Source organism: Ambystoma mexicanum, chromosome 7q (assembly GCF_040938575.1).
Source record: "Ambystoma mexicanum isolate Mex_15411 chromosome 7q, UKY_AmexF1_1, whole genome shotgun sequence".
Taxonomy (NCBI): domain Eukaryota; kingdom Metazoa; phylum Chordata; class Amphibia; order Caudata; family Ambystomatidae; genus Ambystoma; species Ambystoma mexicanum.
Window position 1 is genome coordinate 835,340,598 of NC_090941.1, and position 23,844 is coordinate 835,364,441.

Here is a 23,844-nt window from a genome sequence, read left to right on the forward strand (position 1 = left end):
GGCCATTAAGCCGGTAGCTACAAGAGCCTCGGTGTCCTTGCTGTAGGTGCAAGGATCTGACTAATCCATCCAGTCAGCAGGCTTCCTCGGGAAGGAGTTGCCCCTGCGGGGTGCTTCTGAGTACGCTTACCTTCTTTGTCTTCCTGCATACGTAATCCTTAATGCTCTCCGGCAGAGTCCTGGAGAACAACTCTCTCCACCGCACAAGCCGGTTTCTGAGGCACCGGGGCGTGAGAGCGTTGCACGCTGAGCAGCCTTCTCATCCGTGGTCTTCCCCAAGGCACCAGAGACCGAGCGCGTGCGGATACCAGGTGGGAAAAGAACCATCGCACAACGGGCACCTCCTGAAACCAGCCGCAGTCGCCATGCGCCGGGGACAGACTAGGGCACCGGTGCACAGTGTTCCCAAAACCTAAAAAGTTGAAAAAAGATTAGGGAAAGCACATGAGGCCTCACCGGGGAGTGCTGGTGAAAGCAGTCTGCTCCCGTCCATGCGGAAAAGGACTGAGGTGTGGCGCCCTTAGTGCGTATACATTTAAAGGGAAAGTGTTATTTTTCTGGTGAAAAAGGTTCCATTCCAATCCCTAGCGAGGGACGCTCATACAGGATGGAGGAAAGGGGACGGAACGTAGGAGTACGGGGGAATGCCTCTGAAGAGGTGAAGCTGGGAGTGGGACTTCTTGGCAAGGTCCAGATTGTGAGGGGTGAAGGAGAGAGCGGAGTCGAAGATGATCCCAAGTTTTCTGGCCTCACAGGATGGTGAGGGTAGAGGGCGGCCAGAGGGTAGGAGGAAAACAGGGCACAGGAGTCCCAATGAAAAGGATCTCTGTCTTACTGGCATTAAGACAGAGAATGTTAGCTGCACACCATGCCTGGATAGAGGTCAGACAATCGGGAATGAGAGGAGGTAGAAGAGGGCAGTTTGAAGGAAAGCTGTGTGTCATCAACATTGCATTGGAAATGAGGACAGAAGGATGAGATCAGGTGAGCGAGATGGGCGAGGTAGATATTGATAGGATACAGCCCTGCGGGACACTGCAGGTAGTGAGTGTGGTGATGGAGGAGAAAGGGCGCAGTTGCAACTGGGAAGGGCGATAGCGAGGAAAGAAGTCAGCCATTCCAGTGTCCGGTCTGTGATGCCGAGTGTATCAGTCGTTTTATGAGGATAGAATGGTTGACTGTGTCGGAGACCGAGGAGAGATCGAGGACAGCAGGAGAGTTGGAGTCGAGATTTGTGAGCGTGTCTTCACGGGTGTTCAGGAGAGCATTTTCCATGCCTCTGGATGCCCGGAATCCAGAATGATGGTCATGGAGGCAACCAATAAGTTCAGTGTGAAGGGTCAGTTGTGGGGAGGACCAGCTTCTCCAAGATTTTACCCAGAAAGGGCAGTAGTTAGCCAGGGAGAAGGGGTCAGCAGACAGCTTTTTTTAAGAAAGGGTGCACAAGGGAGTGCTTGAGGGATGGAGGGGGAAAAAGCTAGTCCGCAAGAGCCGGGGCGAGAGAGGAGATGTTGTCCTTGATAGTCATAGAAGAGTTGGGGAGCACCTGTTTGGAGGAGACATTCATGGAGCCGAGAAGCTTAGAGAGAGAAACCCAGAGCCTGCAAACGAAGCATTCAAAAGCAGAGCAGGGTGGAGTAGGTATGATAGCAGCAGGGACTCACTCAGGGAAAATCAGGGCCACTCCACCTCCGGACCAGTTGGGTTTGGATAGGAATTTGTAGCCCTTGCGAAAGAGAGTGTCAAAGCAGTGGCAGATTAGGCACTGAACCACATCTCGGTAAGAGCGAGACATCAGAGGAGTGCTTGACAGCAGAGCGAGCATTCAAGGTGGCTAAGTGAAGCCGATTTCCACCTTCGAAGGTTTTCAGAGAAGGGGTACATGGGCGTGGTACTTCCGTCGGTGTAGGTGGGGAAGTTAGAGAGGGGGGCATCCGCAACACTACGACACTAAATTTGTCATTTATGGTATTCATTGTCGATGTGACAAGTGGTACATTGGGAGTACTGTGCAACACCTCAAAATCCAAATAATTGATAATTTAAGAGTCATTAAAAACCAAGGACTTAAAATATCCCATGACAGCCCATTATCATTTTGAACATCTGAACACACCAGTGGATACTTTAACATTTGCAGGTTTGCAAACAATGGAACTACCACCCAGGGGTGGTAATAGATAACACCTATTACGTCAAAAGGAGGCCAAATAAATAAGTATTATGGACATTTGCCAGTCTGGTTTAAAACGGGGCAATGAGCTTTACACCTACCTATAATACAACTTAATTATAGAGTTACTGTAAATGTGTACTTCTAATTTTATTTTCAATTCTGTTAACTGGAATATAACTTGCGATTGAATGTTAGTTTGAACTGTGCAAAAATTGAAATAATATGCACTATAAGTATATAGTCAGGTCGTGATTAATTTAGGACAATTTAAAGAAACCAACATGGACTCCATAGTAATTGATATAAAGAATAGAAGTATAAGCACTACTTAAAATACAACCATTTTCATTACCCAATAGCAATAATGTGTGTTCAAATTACATTAATTACCAAGCACTGTACACAGAGCTTGAAGAACAATGAATGTTTCTGTTTAATGATGGCCCATGCCAACATGCAACACTCAGTCATCAGAACAGTACAATTGTACTTGTAAACATGGTCGCAGCGGGCACAGGGACATTATCACGGCAGAACGTGCACACGATGAGGTAATAAACATAAGTAACTAATATCCACCATTTGTTTTAGAACACCGAATCCACGCAGATCGTGTGCTGTGGAGTTCCATTTTATACTGGACTATCACATCCAGAAATCTACATTACAAGGTAAAATATGCTCTCGGCTAGCATCCCTATAAGTTGATAAGAAACAAATATCTAGTGGTTACAAGTAGTTCTTGGTTATTTTTCAGAGAGTATTAATTGGTACTATAAGAAGATATAGACAATCTAGGAATTACAATGAATTTAATATGGTGAGTAGACCATCAAAACAAGACCAAAGAGTTAACAAACAGCTCAATAATTGTAGATTGAAAATCAAAAATGGCTTATAATGTGTTCCTATTTCTCGTTCTGTTTATTTTTATTTTACATTTTTTAAATACAATTACAGTCACAAGAAAAAATTGTCATAACCCCCTGAGGACCCACAGCATTAATGTGGTGAAACACGTGTAGAAGCAAAGGCATTGAGGCATTCATGAGATTTGTGATTTGGTGAGACAAATATGAGAACATCTATGATCTGATGCAAATTATGAGAAGCACTACTGAGATATTCAAGCTTTGATGAAAACTATGATTTGATGCCATTATGAATGAACATAACATAATTAAGATGAGCATTTAAGAACCTATGTATGGAGAATTTAATTAATACAATTATTAATAATTTCAATAAATGAGGATAACATTTGTATAAATTAAATGCCAGGTGCAGCAATAAACCCATTTATCTTTAGGATTTTGGTTTGTGATTTAGCGACAACACCTTTATGAAATATTGCGATTATCGTATATGTCTCGCAACATATCACAACATGGCAATATGAATGCAAAATCGTTTGCCTCAAAAGAGGACTATTAAGTGTGACTTTGGCTATCATGAGACAGATTTAGAATTCTATAATACATATGAAACCCTTTTTGATTGACTAGATATCTCTTTGAATTTGAAGATGGATGTGTTTTGCATTGATAATTAAAGGGTGGAAATAAGCTCAAGGACATGCTATAATAATCGGACGATCAATGGTGAATGGGTTTGAAATAACAGGAGTTGAGTGTCAATAAGCAAGGGATGTTAATAGTTATACTTGATACTTGATCAGCATATAGAGTAAATATTGAAGGAGCTTGCCTCACTGAGGACACCATTATATTCAAATGACGCTGACTCGGCTTATGTGAAAAACTCTCTTAATCGCCTCATTAAAGAAATTAGAGCAAAGTATTTCTTCATATGGCATATCGCTGGGCTTAATTATCTATATATATATAATACATTACTCATGGTAATCTTATTTCTGATGCTTGTATCTGCTTAGATTCACATGCTGTGCATAGGCGGACATCTAGTGGAAGCTGAAGAGTATTACAGTAGTTGTTTTCAAAATTCGAAAAGGGACGTGGACATGGCGTGCCAGTAATACTATCCCTAGAGTGACGTCCACTTTACCCATGGTCCTTCACGCGTCGAGGTCCCTCAGATTGCTTTGTTTCTGACATAAGGTACCATGAAGTGTAGCGCGAGTACAGGTGTATCAAAGCAGATACGTATCAGACAAGCTCATAAAGCATCCATGCACCTTCTCTGGGTGGGCGCATGTGAATCTAAGCAGATACAAGCATCAGAAATAAGATTACGGTGAGTAATGTATCCCTTCTGAGGCCTGTGGAATCTGCTTATATCACATGATGTGCATAGATTAGCGAGCAATGTTAGGAGAAGGTGGTGTGTTGTGAGAAGGTTCATTGGCAAACAGATGTTTTAGAACCACTTGTCCCACCTGTGTACCTGTCTTGGAATAGGAGTCAATGCAGTAGCGAAAGCGTGTATTGAGCTCCATGTAGCTGCTTTGCAAATGCTGTCTAAGGGGACATTCGCAATAAAAGCCGGAGTAGCTCCTTGTGGAGTGAGCTCTTGGGGTGAAAGGCAGTGGGCCTCATTATAAAAGTTTGCCCGTCCAGTAGTAATGGCGCCGGTAAGCTACCAGCACGGTTACTAATGGACCGTCAAATTACAAGTTCTGCTCGCAGGGGTCTTTTCGCCCGCCTGGTCTGACTTGGCACCCGCGAGCAGAGCATGTTGGATGCACCGGCACCATTCACGAATGGTGCCGGTGCATCCGGCTTCCTCATTCCCATTGAGCCCTATGGGGCTCGAAAGGGGAAGAATATTTTCTTCTTTCAGAGCCAATGTTTTCATGTAGTCCCCTTGCTTTAGCAGGGGGATTACTTCTTGTAGCATAGTCATGCAGAACTTTTGTGGCTTGACATAGGTGTTTGCAGGGTGCAGGTCTAATACTGGGCGCATCGTTAGATTTTTTTTGGCACAATGAAGTAGGTTGAATAAATACCCTTGTTTACCTGGTTTGCCGGGACGACTTCTATGGCATCCTTTGGGAGCAGTGTTGCGATTTCCTCGAGAGGGAGGTGTTGTTCTTCCTTCGAGTGAGTTTTTTGACACAGGGGATGGTTCCGGGGTCGCTGGATTAGTTCCACACAATAACCGCCCGCCACGGTGGATAGCACCCATTTGTCTGAGGGGATTCCCTCCCATGCGTGAGTGAAGTTTGAAATACGCCCTCCTACTGGAGAGGGATGGTAGGGCACCTGAAGCGGGTAATCACAATTTTGGAGGTGTGGCTCCACCTCTAGAAGTGGAGGAACTCCCCCGGCGCCGAGATTGGCGCTGTCCCCTCTGGTAAACTAGTGAGGCCTGGTCTTGATTATTACCCCAGGACGATCCCAGATTTTGATTGTAGCATGAACCCCTCTGTGAATTTTGTCTGCGAAAGCGACGAAAATTATTATTACCTCTTTGGCCTGTGGGTTTTATTTGTAAGCTGGCCCAAGGACTTTAAGGTGTCATATTCCTCCTTAGCGGATTCCAGGACGTACTCAACAACCTTTCCGAAGAGGACGTTGGGCTCAATAGGCATATTAAGAAGCGTAGCTTGAGTCTCTTGCTTGAAGCTAGACTGGTGTAGCCACGCATGTCACTTAATAATTGTTCCTTCTACAATAAAGCAGTGTCTTAATTAGTTTTCAGAATGCAGCTAGAAACTGCTCTGCCTTCTGACGCTACCAGGGCCAATTGAGTATTAATGGGTTCAGGAGCTTAAGACAATAATGTGGACACCTCATCCCATATATGGCAGAAGCGTGGTATTGTTCACGATTCTCGCTTGAAAGGCAGCCGAAGAAGCTACTTTCCGACCCATAGTGTATAGCTTCTTACTTTCCTTGTCCGGTGGTGCCTCTGAAGAGGCTAAGGGTGTCCCTGCTCTATTTTTTATTGGTTTAACTACAAGACAGTTTGGTTTGAGCAATCCCCGGATATAGAGGATCTGTGGGATCAGCGCAGAAGAGCTTCTCGATGCATGGATTAACTGCCCGCGTCAGGTTGGGTGTCTCCAGAGAAGGCTGGATCCTCCTCTGGATAGATTGCATGATGGGAATGAACTGCCCGACTGCTTTCCTATTCCCTAAAATGTCCTCAACAAAGTCCTGTCCTTGTTGAGTTTCCTGTGTTTTAATCTGATAATGCACAGCTGCCTTGATGAGCATGTCGTTTTGTAGTGGCTGGTTGTCTATTGGCGAATCTGCCACTGGGGAGGGTCATGGGTGACGGGAGGGCTATGTTATACATATCTTCCTCCTCATCGTCATCGCTATAGTCCTGTTCTCCGTCCTGCTGAGCTATATACATGTCTTCAGTGTCAGTATCTGGGTCACACACATCAATGAAGGGTGGGTCCTGCTGGAATGGTACAGCCAGGTTATCAGGACAAGATATTTTAGGAGGGGGCTGAGAAGTAGGGGCATCTGCAGAGGTTTGAGAACTAGAGGCAGCTGCAGTGGGAGGGGTGATTTGAAAGTTTTGGAAAGAATCTGGGTTCTTTTCAAATGAATTTGCCACAAAGGTCATCCTTCTCATGACTCCATCAATGTTCTCACACGTCCATTGGGCCGAACTTGGAATGGACATAGGGCCTAGTGGAAAAGCCTGACCTTGAGGTGCAAAAATTACCAAGCACTGTACAGGGAGCTGAGCTGAGGGCTGTCCGTAGTTTTTTTTAGGGCTGCTGACAAGGATTCCTCTTCCTGGTAATTTGAATCCCTTTCCTTGTGTGGATGGGAATCCCTCTCCCTGGGTGTTGTAGGGGAACTTTCCTCATGAAGGGTCTTAGAAAAGTGCTTCTTGGACTCCTTCCCCTTCAGTAAGTTCTTTAACCAGGTGGGCTATTCCCAACTGTTTCGAGCTTTTTGCCGTCTTCGACGCGGCATGTCGAACTTCGGCTGTGGAGTGACCCAACGTCTTGTCAGCCGATGGGGGACGTTTGGGAACGGGTTTAGGCACAACGTCTGTGCTGTCTTTCGAAAGTCGGGGCCTGTCATGCAGCTATCAGGCCCTTGAGTTCCCAGAGGACAGGGATTCTGTAGACCTATCCCTAGACGTCGTGTGTGAGCTCTTGGTCGACAAATGCGTCGAGTCACGGCCCTTGGCTGTGTGTTTAGTGGTCGGGCAGTGTGAGCGCTGAAGTAACTGGGGGTTGTCCCTGTAACAGAGCCATCTGCCTGTCTTTTGGGGTTAGGGGCTTGCACGCCTTTGCCATCTGAAAATGCGGCGTTGCTGCCATCGCTGTAGGTTCCCTCCATGTCCATGGTGGCCTCGGCCTGCACGGCGTGGTGGGCCCAGCGCTTCGTTAAACGGTCCTTTAACGTCTTAGGTTAAAAGAGCTTGCAGGCTCGACAGTTCCGCTCGACGTGATCTTGTGGGAGGCAAAGATTGCACACCAGGTGCTTGTCGATCCAGGGGAATTTTTCGTTGCAACTTGGGCAGAACTTGCAAGGGGTTCTATGCGTAATTAAATGAAATGGCAGCTAGGCGAAGATAATGTATGAAAAGGGGTAAATACATTCTCCAATGTCCTCCCCCCTCTATCCCTACTTTGTGGGCTGAAGCCCGAAGCTGCTCTCCAAGGCTGAAAGGAGCCGTCGATGGGAGTCTTATTCGACGGTCGTTTTCTTCACCGCCGTCGCAGGTTATCGATAGTTGGTGAGCGAAATAAAGGATAGGAAGAGTAAACAAACTCGAATTTGATTAATCAATGGCGTTATGCCGAAATCAGAAATCCCTGATTTTGCATCCGTCTACGATGGCGGAATAAAACAATCTGAGGCACCACGACACGTGAAGGACCATGGGTACAGTGGACATCACACTAGGGATAGTATTACTGGCACGCCCTGCCGACATCCCTTTTCGAATTTCAAAAACAACTGTAATACTCTGCAGCTTCCAGTAGATGTCGGCCTATGCACAGCATGTGATCTAAGCAGATTCCACAAGCCTCAGAAACATATATATGCTTAGGTATGTTTCCGTACTCAGCTGATGCAATTTCTCAGTGTTATGTTGCTCTCTGCTGTCCAAATGGCAAAGTACATCTCCAATTCAACAACAGCTATCATTTTAACAAACAGAGCGAAACGCTGTAGGACATTCGAAATAATTTCAAGTTACTTCTTGCCACCCCTACTTCTCTTGACACAGGGCACGGCGGTTGTAGTATCAATAAACAGATAATTACCGGCTCAACCTTTCAGTCTCTAAAGATCAAAACGCTGTAGGATGAATGTCTCCTCACGAGCTAAAACTGAAGTAGGTGCTGTCATTTTGCTACTACACAAGCATATTCCATCATGGGGACTAGGCAATGGAACAAAGTTGACAATTACGCGTCTACAAAGACACATCATAGAGACATGTGTAATCGATGGAACTTGGATACTATTCCGCGCATACCTCTGCTTCCATCCGATACAAATATACCTTTCAAATTCAAAAGAAAACAGTTACCTATATGTTTAACCTTTTCAATGACCATTAATAAGTCACAGGAACCTTCCTGGAAGCGATCATTGGTAATTTTGATATTTAGGAAGGGGGACATAAGAGACCCTATGAATTACCAAATGATATTGACCTTTAAGATATGCTTGAATGGCATTTGTTATGCCAGGAACAGCTACTTAATTTAATAATAGCCTTAACTGGGTGGATTAGTTCAGTATATTCGCTATCATCTTGCTTCCCTTATCCAGAAAGACCTATTTTTCCCAGTTTCATTGTCTGCAGGGCGGGAAGAAACTCAACAGCTGTCCCATCAATGTGAATACCATTGCCCGACTACCTCGGCCGACTACAGGATTTGTCTCTTTCAACATCCCCTAATTTTTCTCTGTTTTTGGATAACAATGGCCAGGGATACAACGGGCACCACATACCTAACACGCAACCCAAAAAAGGCTTAAAAGAGCAATGACCTTCCCAAGGACCAGACTTGTGGTAGTGTGAAGGAGAAAACCAGCCACATTGGGGCGTTTTTCCATTGCTATGGACGGAGAAACATGCAAAGTGGCAGACCATGCCGCGATAGCGACCTTATGGCCCTGCAAGCTTTGTGACAAAAGGGATGGTATTAGCAAACATGTGGAGGGAACATGCTGCTGTACCCACCGAACAAAAGAGGAGCAGGTGCCTGCAAGTGGGATGGCACTACCAACATCACAGGAGAAGCTCAACCAAGGCAAGGAGAAAGAAAGGAAGCGCCAAAACCCTAAGGTAGGTAAAGCAGCAGAAGAAAGGCAAGTGAAAGGTGTGGATGTGTTGCGATAATAGATGTAGATGTATTCATAGTGCCAAACATTGCCACCATATGGGCATCAAGGCGCAGAATAGTTAGTAAAACCGCTAACAGAAATATAACAGATTCAGTAGAACAATAAGTCTTTACCTAGGGAACATTTTGAGCTTTTTCCTGAGTAAGTTATGATCTTCAAGGATAATGGCAGGGTATTCTATAATCTTGCTACCTTACCCTGCCCCATTTTTGGTATTTATATCTGGGGACTGGCAGTAAATAAGCAGAGGATGAGCTTTACTGTCTGTTTGGCATGCAGTGTGTCAAGCGACTCCTGGTGAATGAAGACCCTTTATGATTGAAAGTTTTATGCATCAAACTAAGAACTTTGAAATCCACTTGTTTCGCAACTGGAAGAAAATGGAGATCACAAAGGACCAAGGAGATATGATAATGGTGCCTCAGGCTGAATATAAACTAGCAATTACATTCTGAATATATTGGAGTTTGGCCAGGGCCTTTTTAAGCAAACCCAAACAAATTGAGTTGCAGTAGTCAAGGTGACGGCCCAGAAATACATTATTTAACTGGACTTTGACAGAAAAAATAAAATGCTTCCGGATCCTAGTAAGGGTTTTCAGTTGAATAAAGCAGCTGCTAGTTAGTGTGCTTTTATAGACTAAGGTAAAGCCTGGCTCTAGCCAGACCACTAAGTTACGGGTTATTTTGGCTATTGGAGGACATGTTGATCTATCTTATTATAACAGGAAAGATGGCCAATATTCCCTGTACTGGGCTCTTAAATACTAGAGGGACCATTACAAAGATCATCAATTATGTTTCTTGTCTATTTAGTTGCTGAGTTTCAATTGACAAAAAAAATAAAAGGAGGTTATACATAATGCAAGACTCCATGTAACACAAGAAAACTGTAGAAGCAGAATACATTTTATTCCTTAACAACTGATCTTCTAGAACCCATGAAACAATCTAAAAATAAAATCTCCCTTACTGTGCTAATGTCCCTCGGCTGCTGCGACTGGTGCATGGTCCCTTATTAGCCTTAATGAGGCCAGGCCCTCCTCGACCAGTCTACCCCAGCATCTCTAACCAGCAAATGTAATCAGCCACCCTTCTTGGACTAGCCTGATTCTGGTCCTTCCTGGTCCATCGCACTCTTCCCTTTACCCCTTTTCCCCTGGCACTTGCTCTTCAAGGCTCTCCTCGGCACTTGCTCAGTCCCCTGGGCCACCCACTCCAGCACTTCACCTCTGTCCCCCTTCCTCCATCCCAGCCCCGCCCCAACTTCCACCCTCCCCTGCACTTTTTAGCTCTGCACTTAAACTGTAAGAATGTCACAAGTTCTAGTATGACCGTTACTGTTTTATTTCCCTATGACTCCCCATCTCCCTTTTGCCTTGTGGAGCCTTGTTTATATGCACCATACAAATGTCCAATAAAATAAATACAAATGAATGCATATGTTATGGATGTTTTGTGTGCATGAAACTGTCTCCACCATGTGTTGTCCAGGAATAGCTCAAGAGAAATCAAGGTTTGTTCAGCTTCGATTAACATTTTATCTTTGGCCGCACCACTGAAACTTAAAAGACAGTGAACCCGTAGTTAAAGTAACTATAATAATGGGTGTCATAAGCAGCTAGACAGCCAAGTGGTAATTGCTCTAGATCAGTGGTATTAAAACCTTTTCATACCGAGCACCACCCAGCACTCGTGAGTAGAAATATTGTTTTGGGCCCCCACCTAGGGGGTTGTACCCCACCCCTCAGTAGGTGGTCCAAAGAATGTCCAGTGGGCACAGGGCTCTTTAAAATAGAAGCATATTTTCTACTGCTTATATTTTCTATTGAAAGCAGTCATCTTAATCCCTTTCTCCCTGGACATCCTTTGCGCCCCTCCCGCCCCTTGCAGGGGGGCCAGCCTCGCAGTTTGAAGACCACTGCTCTAGGATCGATACAAAATTCTTTATGGTTAGACCTACTGGCAGACTGACGTTTAAAGGCTCTAGAAATATACATGAGGTTGAAACTGTGTGTAGGCCATCTAAGCCCCTCAGGGCTGCATCAAAAAAACAGTGATCTGAATTAAGTTACCTGTTTCTCCAAAACGGATGTTCTATCACTCTCTGCTTTCCGTACCAAGTTCCTCATGTATTCCAGCTGTTTTTCTAAAAGGGCGCACCGAGACTCTGCATCAGACAATTGGGATAATAAATCTAAAAATAAATATTACAAAATCATCAATGAGAAGACACTGAGAAATATAAAAGTAATGTTTTTGTAAAACTTATGCATTTTCATTAAGAGCCTTCCAACTCCTCCAAGAATTACAACTGGGATTATGGATGCTGTGAATAATTTGCCCAAACTAATACTTGCTATCGATACACTGCATATTGAAGTGGTGGTAGTGTACCAGTTTAAGTAATGGGCTGTTGATTAGTGTCAGCACTTTGTTTGATAAAGAAATTCCATAGTACAGGTGCTTGGAGCCGAATAGTGACCTCCCTTGAAAAGCGCTGCCTGCAGCTGAAACGCAATGTCACTAAGATGTATTCCTCATAATAATCCTTGTTGATTTCTTAGCTTTACAACAATCCCCAGGGAGCAACTGCACATTGTACAAACATAATAAAATAGGCATATACTATGAACGTCAAGAAGGAAAAGCCAAACAGAAAAAAATGGGTCTTAAAACAGACCTGGAAGATGGACAGCATTGCTGTGCCTCAGAGTGTAATGCACAATGTTCTTATCAGCTTGACTTACTTGGAAAATACAGTGATTGCTGCTTCCCAGGATTAATACAGCCTTTGTAGAATCTGTGGTTTTATAAGGAGATTTGTTGAACACTGACCAGGCCACAGAGCATTGTATAATGAATAGAATTAGAAAAATAGAGTATTATCAGCTAGTCGAGCGTGTAGAAAATGCTATACTGCTAATATATATGAGAGCCAATGCCCCGGTTAACTATGATGAATTTGGCATTCGGTGTTCATAGGGTCATCTTAAATTTCATAGAGATCACATAACTTGATGTTATCCCAAAGAAGAACAAGTTACTTATTACCTGGTAACGTTCTTTCGATTGGATGTTCCTCCAACGTATTCCTCATCTTAGATGTATTCCATCCAGCTTTACTGCTCTTCGGAAATTTTGTCGGCAGAGGGCGCCGTGCGTCGATGTCGTCGAGTCGATAGTCCCTCGAGGGATTCCCTCAAGGGAGACGTCATCGGGTGTATAAGTAGCACGCGCGGCGCTCGTTGGCCTCAGTTCTGTTTTTCCCCTCTTTCGTGTCTGTGATCTTGGATTGTGTATATTGTGCCGGCATACAGGTATCAGCCTTGCGAGATTTGAGATGGCAATAACCCGGAAAAAATCTACAGAGGGGTAATGTTGGGAGGGCGATGAGGAATACGTTGGAGGAACATCCAATCGAAAGACCGTTACCAGGTAAGAAGTAACTTGTTCTTCGAATGGATTGTGTCCTCCAACGTATTCCTCATCTTCGATAGGCTCCCAAAGCAGTATTTTTTGCATAGCTCCTCTGGAGGAGGGGTCAGATTTTTTTTAAATGCCCTTAGATGGCAGAGCAAAGCACTGCTTTTCCAAAAGTTAGCTCCCTAGACTGGGAAGCATCCAGGTTATAGAATTTTGAGAAGGTGTGAAGTGAAGACCAAGTTGCTGATTCGCAAATGGACCTTATAGTGACACCTCTTTGAAGGGCTGTAGAAGAGGCGATGCCTCTGGTGGAATGAGCTCTTAACCCGTCAGGTGGGTCTTTTTGTGCTAGTCTGTAGCATTCTGAAATGCAAAGCACGATCCAGTGAGAAATTGTTTGTTTTGTTACTGATTGATTACCAGCTTTCTTCGAGTGTAGCCTATAAACAACTGGTTGTCCACTCTAAGTCTAGAAAGCCTAGAGATGTAAAAGCTCAAAGCTCTTTTTGGGCCCAGTCTGTGTAGTCTTTCTTCCTCCTTAGAAGGATGAGGTGGAGGATAGAATGAGGGTAAAAAAATTTCTGATTTAAATGAAAATCAGATATTACCTTTGGTAAAAATGATGGTTTAACCCTCAACACAACTCTGTCCTTATGGAACACAGTACAGGGTGGCCCAGAAGATAGTGCCTGCAATTCGCTCACTCTTCTTGCTGATGTTAGAGCAACTAAAAATGCTGTTTTCCATGTTAATAATCTTAATGGACACGTGTGCATAGGCTCAAAAGGGGCACACATTAAGAATTTTAATACCAAATTTAGATCCCAAATCGGTACTTGAAATGGGTGAGGAGGAAACACATTAGTGAGACCTTTTATGAATTGTGTAATCAAAGGAATTTTGAAGTAGGAGCATTCTTCCGATGAGCACTTGAAGATGGAAAGCGCTGCAAGGTAACCTTTTATTGTTCCGATATTCAGACCTCTATGTGCTAGGGTCAGAAGGAAAGATAGTACTTCCGGAATAGAACATAGAAAAGGATCGACATTCTTTTCCCTGCACCAGTTGCAAAACTTTTTCCAACGGCAATGGTACAGAGACTTTGTTGCTGGCCTTCTTGCCGAAAGCAACACCTCCATATCATCATCTGGAAGGCTCCAATCCCTGTATCTCAGTCTTTCAGATACCAAGCATGAAGGTTGAGTGTTCTGACCTCTGGGTGGAGAACCTGACCTTCCATTTGAGAGAGAAGGTTCCTCCTCTGAGGAAGACGTACTGGAGGACAGATGGACATATCTAGAAGGTCCGGATACCGTGTTCTCCAGGCTCAATCCGGAGCAATTAGGATCATGCGGTTCCCGAAGCGTCTCAGCCTCCTGGTGACCTGAGGAATGACGGGAATCGGAGGGAACGCATACAATAGTGGGAAATTCCAATCCACCATGAACGCGTCACCCAGGGCTCCTCTCAGGGGAAATTCCCTTGAGCAATACCTTTCGCATATTCGGTTGGTACTGGTTGCGAATAGGTCTATCTGAGGGGTTCCCCAAAGGGCGAAGATCTCTTGAATGACTTCCTGAGCCAATTCCCATTCGTGGGGCACTGTGCTCTGCCTGCTCAGAGCATCTGCCGTCATATTCTCTTCCCCGGCTAGATGAATTGCCGTTAAAGAGATTCCCTCTTGAATTGCCCAATACCAGAGCTGCATTGCCTCTCTGCACAGGGGTAGTGACCCCACACCTCCTCTTTTGTTTAGGTAGTGCATGGCCACTGTGTTGTCCGTCATTATCAGGACATTCTTTCCCTGACAGATGGCAGGAAGGCCTTCAGCGCTAGTCTGATTGCCCTCAGCTCCAAAAGGTTGATATGGAACAAGTTACTTACCTGTAACTGTTGTTCTCCAGCATGGGTCTGGCATGGATTCACATGCTCATGAATATTCCCCGTCGTCAGGCTGGGAATCCTTGGTAAAGAAAAAACCAGTATCAGTTTCGTTTCTGATCTGTCTTTCGTAGTAATAACCAATCACTGGTCTCTGCGTCATACTGACCACAGCCAATGACTGCCCTCTACCTAAGCACCGCCTCTGGCAGCCATCTTCAGATTTGGAAGCACGTGAAGTGGCAGTATGACCAAGTGAAGAGCCGCAGAGGGGTAGGCGGGAGGGTTCGCATGTGAATCCATGCCAGACCCATGCTGGAGAACAACAGTTACAGGTAAGTAACTTGTTCCTTCTCCAGCATGGGGTCTGGCATGGATTCACATGCTCATGAATAAAGAATACATAGCAGTACACACATGCACAACCACGGGAGGTGGCAAAGGCTCAACATTAAGCATTACATCAAACTCAACATTAAGCATCTTACCTCCTCACCAGGCTCACCTCAGGCGAACAGATTGCGCAGCACTGCTTGGCCGACCCTGGACTCCTCCCTGGAATCCCGATCGACGCAGTAGAATTTCGTGAAGGTGTGCGTCGACCTCCACGTAGCAGCCCTGCATATGTCCAGCAGGGGCACACCAGAAAGGAACGCCGTGGTAGCTGCGATCGCTCTGGTGGAATGGGCTCTCGGACGGCCAGGCAGCGGTCGGTTTGCCAACCGATGACAGTACATGATACAGCCGGAGAGCCATCTGGAAATGGAAGCCTTCGAGAGAGCCTTCCCCTGATTGACAGGTCCAAAGTTCACAAAGAGTTGTGACGTCTTCCGAAAACACTTTGTGCGGTCCACGTAGAACTTCAGCGCTCTAGCCACATCCAGCGAGTGCAAAGTCCTCTCAGCCGGCGACGAAGGTGACGGGAAGAACACAGGCAACACCAAGGGTTCGTTGAGATGGAAGTCCGACGGTACCTTGGGCATGAAGGAGGGGTGCGTCCTGAGCACTACCCTCGTGTCGTGAAAAGTCAAGTACGGGGCCTTGCAGGAAAGGGCCTGGATCTCTCCCACCCGTCGTGCGGAGGTGATGGCCACAAGAAACGCTGTTTTCCACGACAGAAACTTCAACGGGGCCGAGTGCAGAGGCTCGAACGGAGGTCCCATGAGCTTGGTCAGCACCGCGTTGAGCTCCCACGCCGGGGCCGGCGCCTTCACCGGCGGGAACGATCTGAACAGTCCCTTCATGAACTCTTTCACCAGACGATGAGACCACAGGGACGTCCGGCCCGTGGTTCTGGTGTATCGGGAGATCGCAGCAAGATGAATCTTGATGGACGCGTGTGCCAGTCCAGCTTTGGCCAGCGTCAGCAGGTACGGCAGTACCTGGGGAGCCGTAATCCGTAGAGGGTTAATCTTCTGTGCGTGGCACCAGACAGAGAACCTCTTCCATTTGTGTCCGTAGCATTTAAGAGTCGAGGATGCCCTGGCCTTTGCAAGAACCTCTCTGCAGTCGGCCGGTATGTCGTATCCTCCAAACTCTAGCGCTGCAGGAGCCAGGCCTGCAAGTTCAGCGATTTCGGGTCGTGGTGGAGGATGGCGCCTCCTTCCCTGGAGAGCAGATCCGCGTCCACCGGCAGCTTGATTGGCGGGGACGTTGACAAGTCCAGAAGGTCCGGGAACCATATCTGCCTCGGCCACGCAGGTGCAACGAGGATCATCCTGCACCGTGACCTCTTGAGCTGGTTGACGAGCCGGATTAGCAGTGGCAAAGGAGGGAACGCGTAGAGGAACAGGCCCTCCCAGGGGAACGAGAAAGCATCGCCCATGCTCCTCGCCTGGGGAAACCTGCTGGCGAACCTCCGGCACTCGGAGTTCGTCGCCGTCGCGAACAGGTCGATCTGGGGTGTGCCCCACCGTCGGAAGAGGCGATCCACTAGATCCTGCCGTAGTTCCCACTCGTGGCACGAGCGCAGCTCCCTGCTGAGTGAGTCGGCGATGGTGTTTTTTATCCCTGCCAGATGAAAGGGCACCAGAAACATCCCTTGGGCGACTGCCCAATGCCACAGGTCCTGCGCCTCCTTGGACAGTGCTGGGGACCTGGTTCCGCCCTGTTTCCTGATGTAAAACATGGTGGTGGTGTTGTCAGTGAAGATCCTCACCACCTTGCCCTTGAGGGACGGAAGGAAGGACCTGAGGGCCCAAAACACTGCACGGAGCTCCAGGACGTTGATATGTAAGGATTTCTCCGTCGGGAGCCAAAGGCCTCTTGCGTGCAGATTTTCGGTGTGCGCTCCCCACCCTTCCAGGGAGGCATCCGTGGTCACTGTCTCCTGGTGGGCTGGGGTCTGGAAGTCCATGCCCGCCGTCAGATGCGCGCGGGTGCCCCACCACCGGATCGCTCGTCGGAAACTCTCGTCGAGTGTGATCCTTTCCTCGAAGCTGCCCGTCGTTTGGATCCAGCGCGCGTCCAGGAACTCCTGCAACGGGCGCATCCGGAGCCTGCACATGGGAATGAGGTAGATGCAGGAAGACATCATTCCGAGGAGGGACTTGATGGACCTCACCTTGGCCGCGTCGGCCACCAACATCCGCTGCACCTTGCCCAGGATGGTCCTGGTCCTCTCCTCCGACGGGGAGGCCAGAAGGGACACTGTGTTGAGCCTCGCTCCCAGAAACAGAGCGTCTTGCGCGGGTACCAGGTGGGATTTGGCGTAGTTCACAGAGAATCCCAGGTCCGTGAGAAGTTGGACGGTCCTTGCCGTGTGCACCACGGCGAGCTCCCTTGTCTTGGCTCAGATGAGCCAGTCGTCCAGGTAGGGGTAGACGTGGATCCCTTCGCGGCGCAGCTGCGCCGCCACCGGTGCGAGGCACTTGGTGAACACCCTGGGTGCCGACCGTAGTCCGAAGGGGAGGGCTTTGAACTGGTAATGACGCCCTTGGACCACAAACCTGAGGAATTTTCGGTGCCCCTTTAGGATGGGAATATGGAAGTAGGCATCCTCCAAATCCAACGACGACAGGAAGTCTCCTTCCTCCAGCTGACCCAGGACGTGCTGGAGGGTGACCATCCAGAACTTTTGCGCCTTGATGAACTTGTTCAGACGTCGCAGGTCCAGGATGGGGCGCCATCCCCCCGTCTTCTTCTTCACGAGGAAGTATCTCGAGTAAACTCCAGAGCCCCAAAGCTTCTTTGGGACGAGTTCGATGGCGCCCTTCCGGATCATCGCCTTTACCTCCAGGAGAAGTTGAGGGACGTGAAGTTCTTTCCTGGCCACGGGGGGGACGCACGGACACTTTCTTTGAAACTCGAGCGCGTGGCCCCGGGCCAAGGCGTCCAGCACCCAACGGTCGGTGGAGATGGACTCCCACACGCTGATGAAGCTCGCCAGCCGGCCTCCCACCGGGGTGCTTCGGTGGGGGCCCGACCCCACGGCCGGTTCAATCCTGCTTCGACGAGGCTTTGCCGCCTTGTCCTTGGCGACGACGGCGGGGTCCGCCAGACTTGCCTCGTCCTCTGTAGGCCTCCTGAGACGACGAGCGGGCCGCTTGACGGTAGAAGGAGAAACCGCCGCCGGAACCTTTGGAGGCGCCCTTGCCTCCGCTGCTCCGAAAGGGCGTCCGTCGTTGTTGCAGAACTCCAAGGGCCCGGGCCGTCTCGGTGTCCGCTTTAATGGCCTGAAGGGAATCGTCCACTGTTTTCCCAAACAGGTTGTTCCCATCGAAGGGCATGTCCAGGACTCTGGTCTGAACGTCTTGACGGAAGTCTGTAGCCTTGAGCCATCCACGTCGCCTAAGGCAAACGCTGTTGCCCAACTGGCGGAACCCAGTGTCGGCGATGTCCGTCGCAACGGTAATGGCGTGGTCCGAAGCCACCTCACCTTCCTGCAGGATCTCCAGGGCCTCTGCCCTCTTGTCGTCCGGCAAGAAGTCCAGCAGGGGAGCCAGTTTGTACCAGAGCTCCCTGTCGTATCGGGCCACGATAGCCAAGGCGTTGGCAGCTTTAATCGTCGTCGCTGCAGACGAGATGACTCTGCGTCCCATAGCGTCCAATTTCTTTCCCTCGCCGTCCGGTGGGGAAGTCGATGTGGAGGCCGCACCCCCCCCCCGCTTTTTTCCTGGCCGCCGCGGAGACGACAGAGTCCGGGGTAGGCTGCGCCCGGAGGCACAGGGGGGCCGTGTCCGGGACCCGGTACTTTTTCTCGTACCGGTCTCTTCTAGCTGGCGTCGTGGAAGGGTTCTTGAGGAGGGTGAGGCCCTCATCCCAAATGTCGTCCAATAGAGGCACTGCGAGGACCGTCTTCCTCTTGGCCTCGCGCCGCTGATAAAGGAAACCTTCCTTCTTCTTCTCCTCAGGGCAGAGTTGGAAAAGCTCGGATGCCCTGGCGATCATGGAGTGGAACGATCCAATCTCGTCGGGCGGAGAAGCCCTGGTGGGAGGAGACGACGCAGCATCCTCGTCATATGCCTCGTCGTCCGTACCCGTCGCTGCCGTGTCAGTCCCCGTATCATCCCCTCGGGTGGACGGGGAGGAGGGCTGGAAGGGGCGCGACGGCTGAAAAGGAGGAGGAGGGTGGATCCTTCTTTTCTTGATAGGGGGAACCCCAGAAGGTCCCGGTTCTGGGTCCCCCGACGGGAGAGGTTCCGTCGGCAACGGTAGTTTCATCCTTATCTCTGAGCATAAGGACTGTATAGCCAACAAAATGGCCCCTGAGCTGTCTCGCGGCGCTGGCAGAGGGGAATCCGACGGGCGATCAGGGGCCCCGTCGGTACCCTCAACGATGTCGTCGTCACCTGCGTCGGGATCCATCCCGACGGGCCGGTCTTCTTCCATGACGAGGCCGTGGCTTAAGACTTCGACCAGCTCCTCCTCCGAGGTTGAGGCCGAATCTACGACGACGCCCAGCCCCCCCTTTTTCTTCCCCACGGGGGATTTCACGGGGGTCCTATCGATGGGCACAAAAGAGGACTCCCTCCGAGGTGGCAGGGACATTCTGAGCCCCGAGGTCACCACCACTGGCGTAGCCTCCACAGGCTGAGCCAGGGCCGCCGCGACAGACTCGATAGAGGGCTTGGCCGGATGGATTAAGGCCTTCACCACCTTAGGTGCGCTCACCGCCTTATCCTTGAGGGGGGGGCAGTGCCTCGCTCCCCCTCCGCCTTTGAGCTCGACCGGGGCCTCTCTAGGAGCCTCGCCGGGTGCTCGGCCTTCCTCTTACCCGACCCAGAGCGTTGGCTCGTGGTTGATGGTGCCGGGGAGGGTGCGCCCAGCCTGGCGCCCGTAGAGCCCGACCGTTCGGCGCTCCCGGTGCCAGCGGACTCGCGGTGCTTGGCCTTATGTTGGACCCCCGTCGCCGGGGCGTCCTCAAAGGTCTTAGAAGACCGCTCGGATTTCTTCCTCTTCTTCTCGCCGGACGGGCTCTTCCCTTCCAGCCAGTTGGCGAGACGTTGATGGCGGTCCTTCATGGTCCGCTCCGACATGTTGCCGCAAAACGCACAGTCCTTCTCCACGTGCGTCTTGTCCTCATGTAGGCAGTAAAGACAAAAAGAGTGTTCGTCCTCCTTGAAGACGTTCTGCAGCTGGCATCCAGGGCAGACCCTGAACAGCTTTCCGGGGGTCGAGCTTCCCTTCTCCTGGGCCATGACCGGGCCTGAGAAACTTCTGGATTCCTCCAAAAGCATAGCTCGACGAAATCTTCACCCTTGAGGGGCGAGACGAATCCGACACGGGTCCCTGTTGATCGGATGGATAGTCGGTGGAGCTTGAGGCTCTTTTGACCGAAAAAAACGAAGTTTTTGAGAAAAAACGTGAAAAAAAACACTAACGCTCGAGAGCAATAGCACGAGGATCCCAACACATGAACGTGCGGTAAAAATCTGAAGATGGCTGCCAGAGGCGGTGCTTAGGTAGAGGGCAGTCATTGGCTGTGGTCAGTATGACGCAGAGACCAGTGATTGGTTATTACTACGAAAGACAGATCAGAAACGAAACTGATACTGTTTTTTTCTTTACCGAGGATTCCCAGCCTGACGACGGGGAATATTCATGAGCATGTGAATCCATGCCAGACCCCATGCTGGAGAAGTAGTTTGGACTCCGATGGAGACCAGCGACCGTTTATTGTCAAATCGTTGGCATGTACTCCCCACCCCAGAAGTGAGGCGTCCGTCACTACTGTGATCTCCGGCCATGGTTGCCAAAAGGGTTCTCCCTTTAAGATGTTCTCTGCACAGGTCCACCATAGAAGGTCTTGTCTGACGTTGTTCGGATTCTGAAGAAGATCCGTCATTTGACCCGAGAACTGGGACCACTGCGTCTTTAGGGCCCATTGATCTCATCTTCAAGCGTGCCTCTGGCACCAGAAAAATGCAGGACGCCATGAGGCCGAGCAACCGTAGAAAGTCGTAAGCCTGGAGATTTTGGGCATTTTGGAATTTTGAAACCATCTGAAGAATGTCTTGAGCCCTTGTCTTGGGAGGCGAGCTCTTTCCCAAGGATGTGTAATACAGCTCCTATGTATTGAAGCTTTTGGGAAGGTGTCATTTGAGACTTATTTAAATTGAGGGAGAAGCCCAGTTTGTGGAGGAAGTGGCAGGTGACTTTCAGATGATCCAAAGCTTGCTCGGCAGAGCGCGCTCTGATCAGCCAGTCGTCCGGGTAGGGGTAGAATCCCCCCTCTCCTGAGGTGCGCTGCCACCACTACCATTAGCTTGGTGAAGACCCTCAGGGCGGAGGTCAACCCGAATGGCAGGACTTGAAACTGATAGTGTGAGTCGCCAACAATGAACCTCAGGTATTTTCTCTGCTTGAGATGAATCAGCACATGAAAATAAGCATCCTGGAGGTCCAATGACACCAACCAGTCCTGGAGTTGAAAGGCCTGAAGGATCTGAGAAAGAGTAACCATCTTGAACTTGTCCTTCCTAAGGAACTTGTTCAAACTACTTAAGTCCAAGATGGGTCTCAGTCCTCCGTCCTTTTTGGGGATCATAAAATACGGGGAGTACCAACCCTTGTTCCTCTCCGCTGCGGTTACTGGTTCTATGGCACCTTTCTCCAGCAGGGTTAGAACTTCCTGCTGTAGGAGCGGATTTGAAAGCTTCAACGGGTGTCTCCCTGGTGGATTGCTTTGAGGTTGCTTTAGAAAAGGAAGGCAATAGCCATGGGCTATTATTTCTAGAGCCCAAACATCTGAAGTAATGGCTCGCCATTCTTGCAGATGCTGCGACAGCCTGCCTCCTACAGGTGTTTTGTGGTGTAAGTCATCAAAGTGGTTTTGTGGCTGATGTTGCAGCCGCTGATGGCAAAGAGGATGCAGCCGCAGCTGGAGCTGGCTTAGCACGTTTTCCTCGTCCACCACGAGTGGCTTTTCTTTGGCCCCTTTGACTGGCCATTCCTCTCGTCTTCCCGTATGAGGTATAATAACGATAGGATCGTCCCCTCCATGATTGTCCTTGCGCACGAAAAGCCTGAGGTTGCCTAATAGCAGCTCTAAAGATTTGGCCGCTGCTTTTGAGGTCTGCAACCTCTCAAGGCTCTCGTCAGCCTTGTTGCCAAAAAGGTGAGACCCGTCAAAAGGCATGTTCAGGAGGCGGCTCTGTACGTCCGGTGCAAAACCAGACTTCTGTAACCACACAAACCTGCGCATTACCGTGCTAGTGCCCATGGACCTGCTTACACTATCCGCAGTGTCCAATCCAGATTGAAGGGATTCCTGCATGGCCTCCTTTCCATCTCTAATGATGGCTAGGAAACCTTCCCTTTTTTCCCCTTCTGGTATGTGCTCCGCCGACCATTGCGATGCACTCCCACAGAGTGTACGAAAATTTTGCCAAGGCACATGTGGAGTTGGCAGATTTTAATGCCATGCTCCCGGCTAAAAATACCTTCCGTGCCCAGCCATCCACACGCTTATCGTCCCTGTCTGGAGGGATAGACGGGTACGCAAGTTTGTTGGAAGATGTAGCTGCCTGTATGACCAAACTCTCGGGAGTTGGATGTTTTGACAGATAGCCGGGGTCGCCACTGGCTGGGCGGTATTTTGATGCTAGGATTTATTCACCGGAGGAATAGAATCCGGAGTTTCCCAATTCTTGGCCACCCTGTTTTGTAAGGCTACATGAAAAGCTAAAACCGGGTCTTCAGTGGGACCATGGTCCAATATGTCTATCAAATCGTCCTGGATGAATTGGGCAGTTGGTTTAGCCCATCACAAGTAGTCTACCAACTTTGTCATTAATTGACGATAAGATGGACTGGCATGCTCTCCTGGATCTGGTCTACCAAAATCATTCTCAGGAGAGGCGTCAATGCCACTTGCATTATGTAAGGACTCCACCAAATCCTTCATCCTGCTTTCTTCCGATATTAAGCATTCTGGGACATTTTGGGTGCCATATTCCAAACCAAAAGGTACATCTTCCTCTTTGGATCTCTCCTGATCCTCAAAAATTGAGGTCAAGGATTTGAAAAACTCCTTCCTAAGGAGAAGCTTGAAAACCTTCTCTGGGAGAGGAGGAGGAGGTGTAATACTAGATTTTGAAGAAGATACATGTCTTGCAGTTTTCTCCTTCTCCTTTTCAGCTGCCCTGGTTTGGTTAGAGCCTTTGGCGCCGAAGTTTTCGGCGTCAACGGCGATAAAGGCGTCGACGATGACATTGTGGTCGTCAACAGGGTCTGCTTCGAGGGCGTCGAGGCGGCCTTCGACAGTTTTCCCTTCTAGGTGTGGAAAGTCTCGGACGGCGTCAGTGACCTCGAGCGGTCGACTCGACTGTTTTTCGCTCGGCGTCCTGGAAGGTTCTCTATCCTTCCTTTTACGATCACCCGGGCTCGAGGGCGCGCGAGTGTCGGAGCGATGACGCTCCCGGCCGGCTTCCGAAGAAGGCGCGGACCGAGGCTTCGCTTTCTCAAAAACATCCATCATTTTGACCCTAAATGCTTCCCACTCTTTTCGGAAGACGAATGTTTTGTGGGGCATTTCATTTTCGGAGACTCGTCTGACGAGGTGGGAGATCTATGGCGTTCTTTCTTCCACTTTTTCGAGAATCGCTTCGAGATCTGGATCTATGCCTTTTGCGTCGAGGAGATTTTTCCCCATGGGGTCTCG

The 23,844-nt window shown here is 48.9% G+C and overlaps 1 protein-coding gene across 4 annotated transcripts in view; it reads right to left on the reverse strand.

Annotated features, from left to right (window-relative positions):
• The window catches only part of CEP57 (centrosomal protein 57), a 1,562,635-nt gene that overhangs the window by 883,905 nt on the left and 654,886 nt on the right, over positions 1-23,844 (reverse strand). For all 4 annotated transcript variants that reach the window (XM_069639189.1, XM_069639191.1, XM_069639190.1 and 1 more), the window contains one exon: positions 11,510-11,631. In XM_069639189.1, coding sequence (XP_069495290.1) covers positions 11,510-11,631 — 122 coding nt within the window. The remainder of the gene's footprint in view (positions 1-11,509; positions 11,632-23,844) is intronic.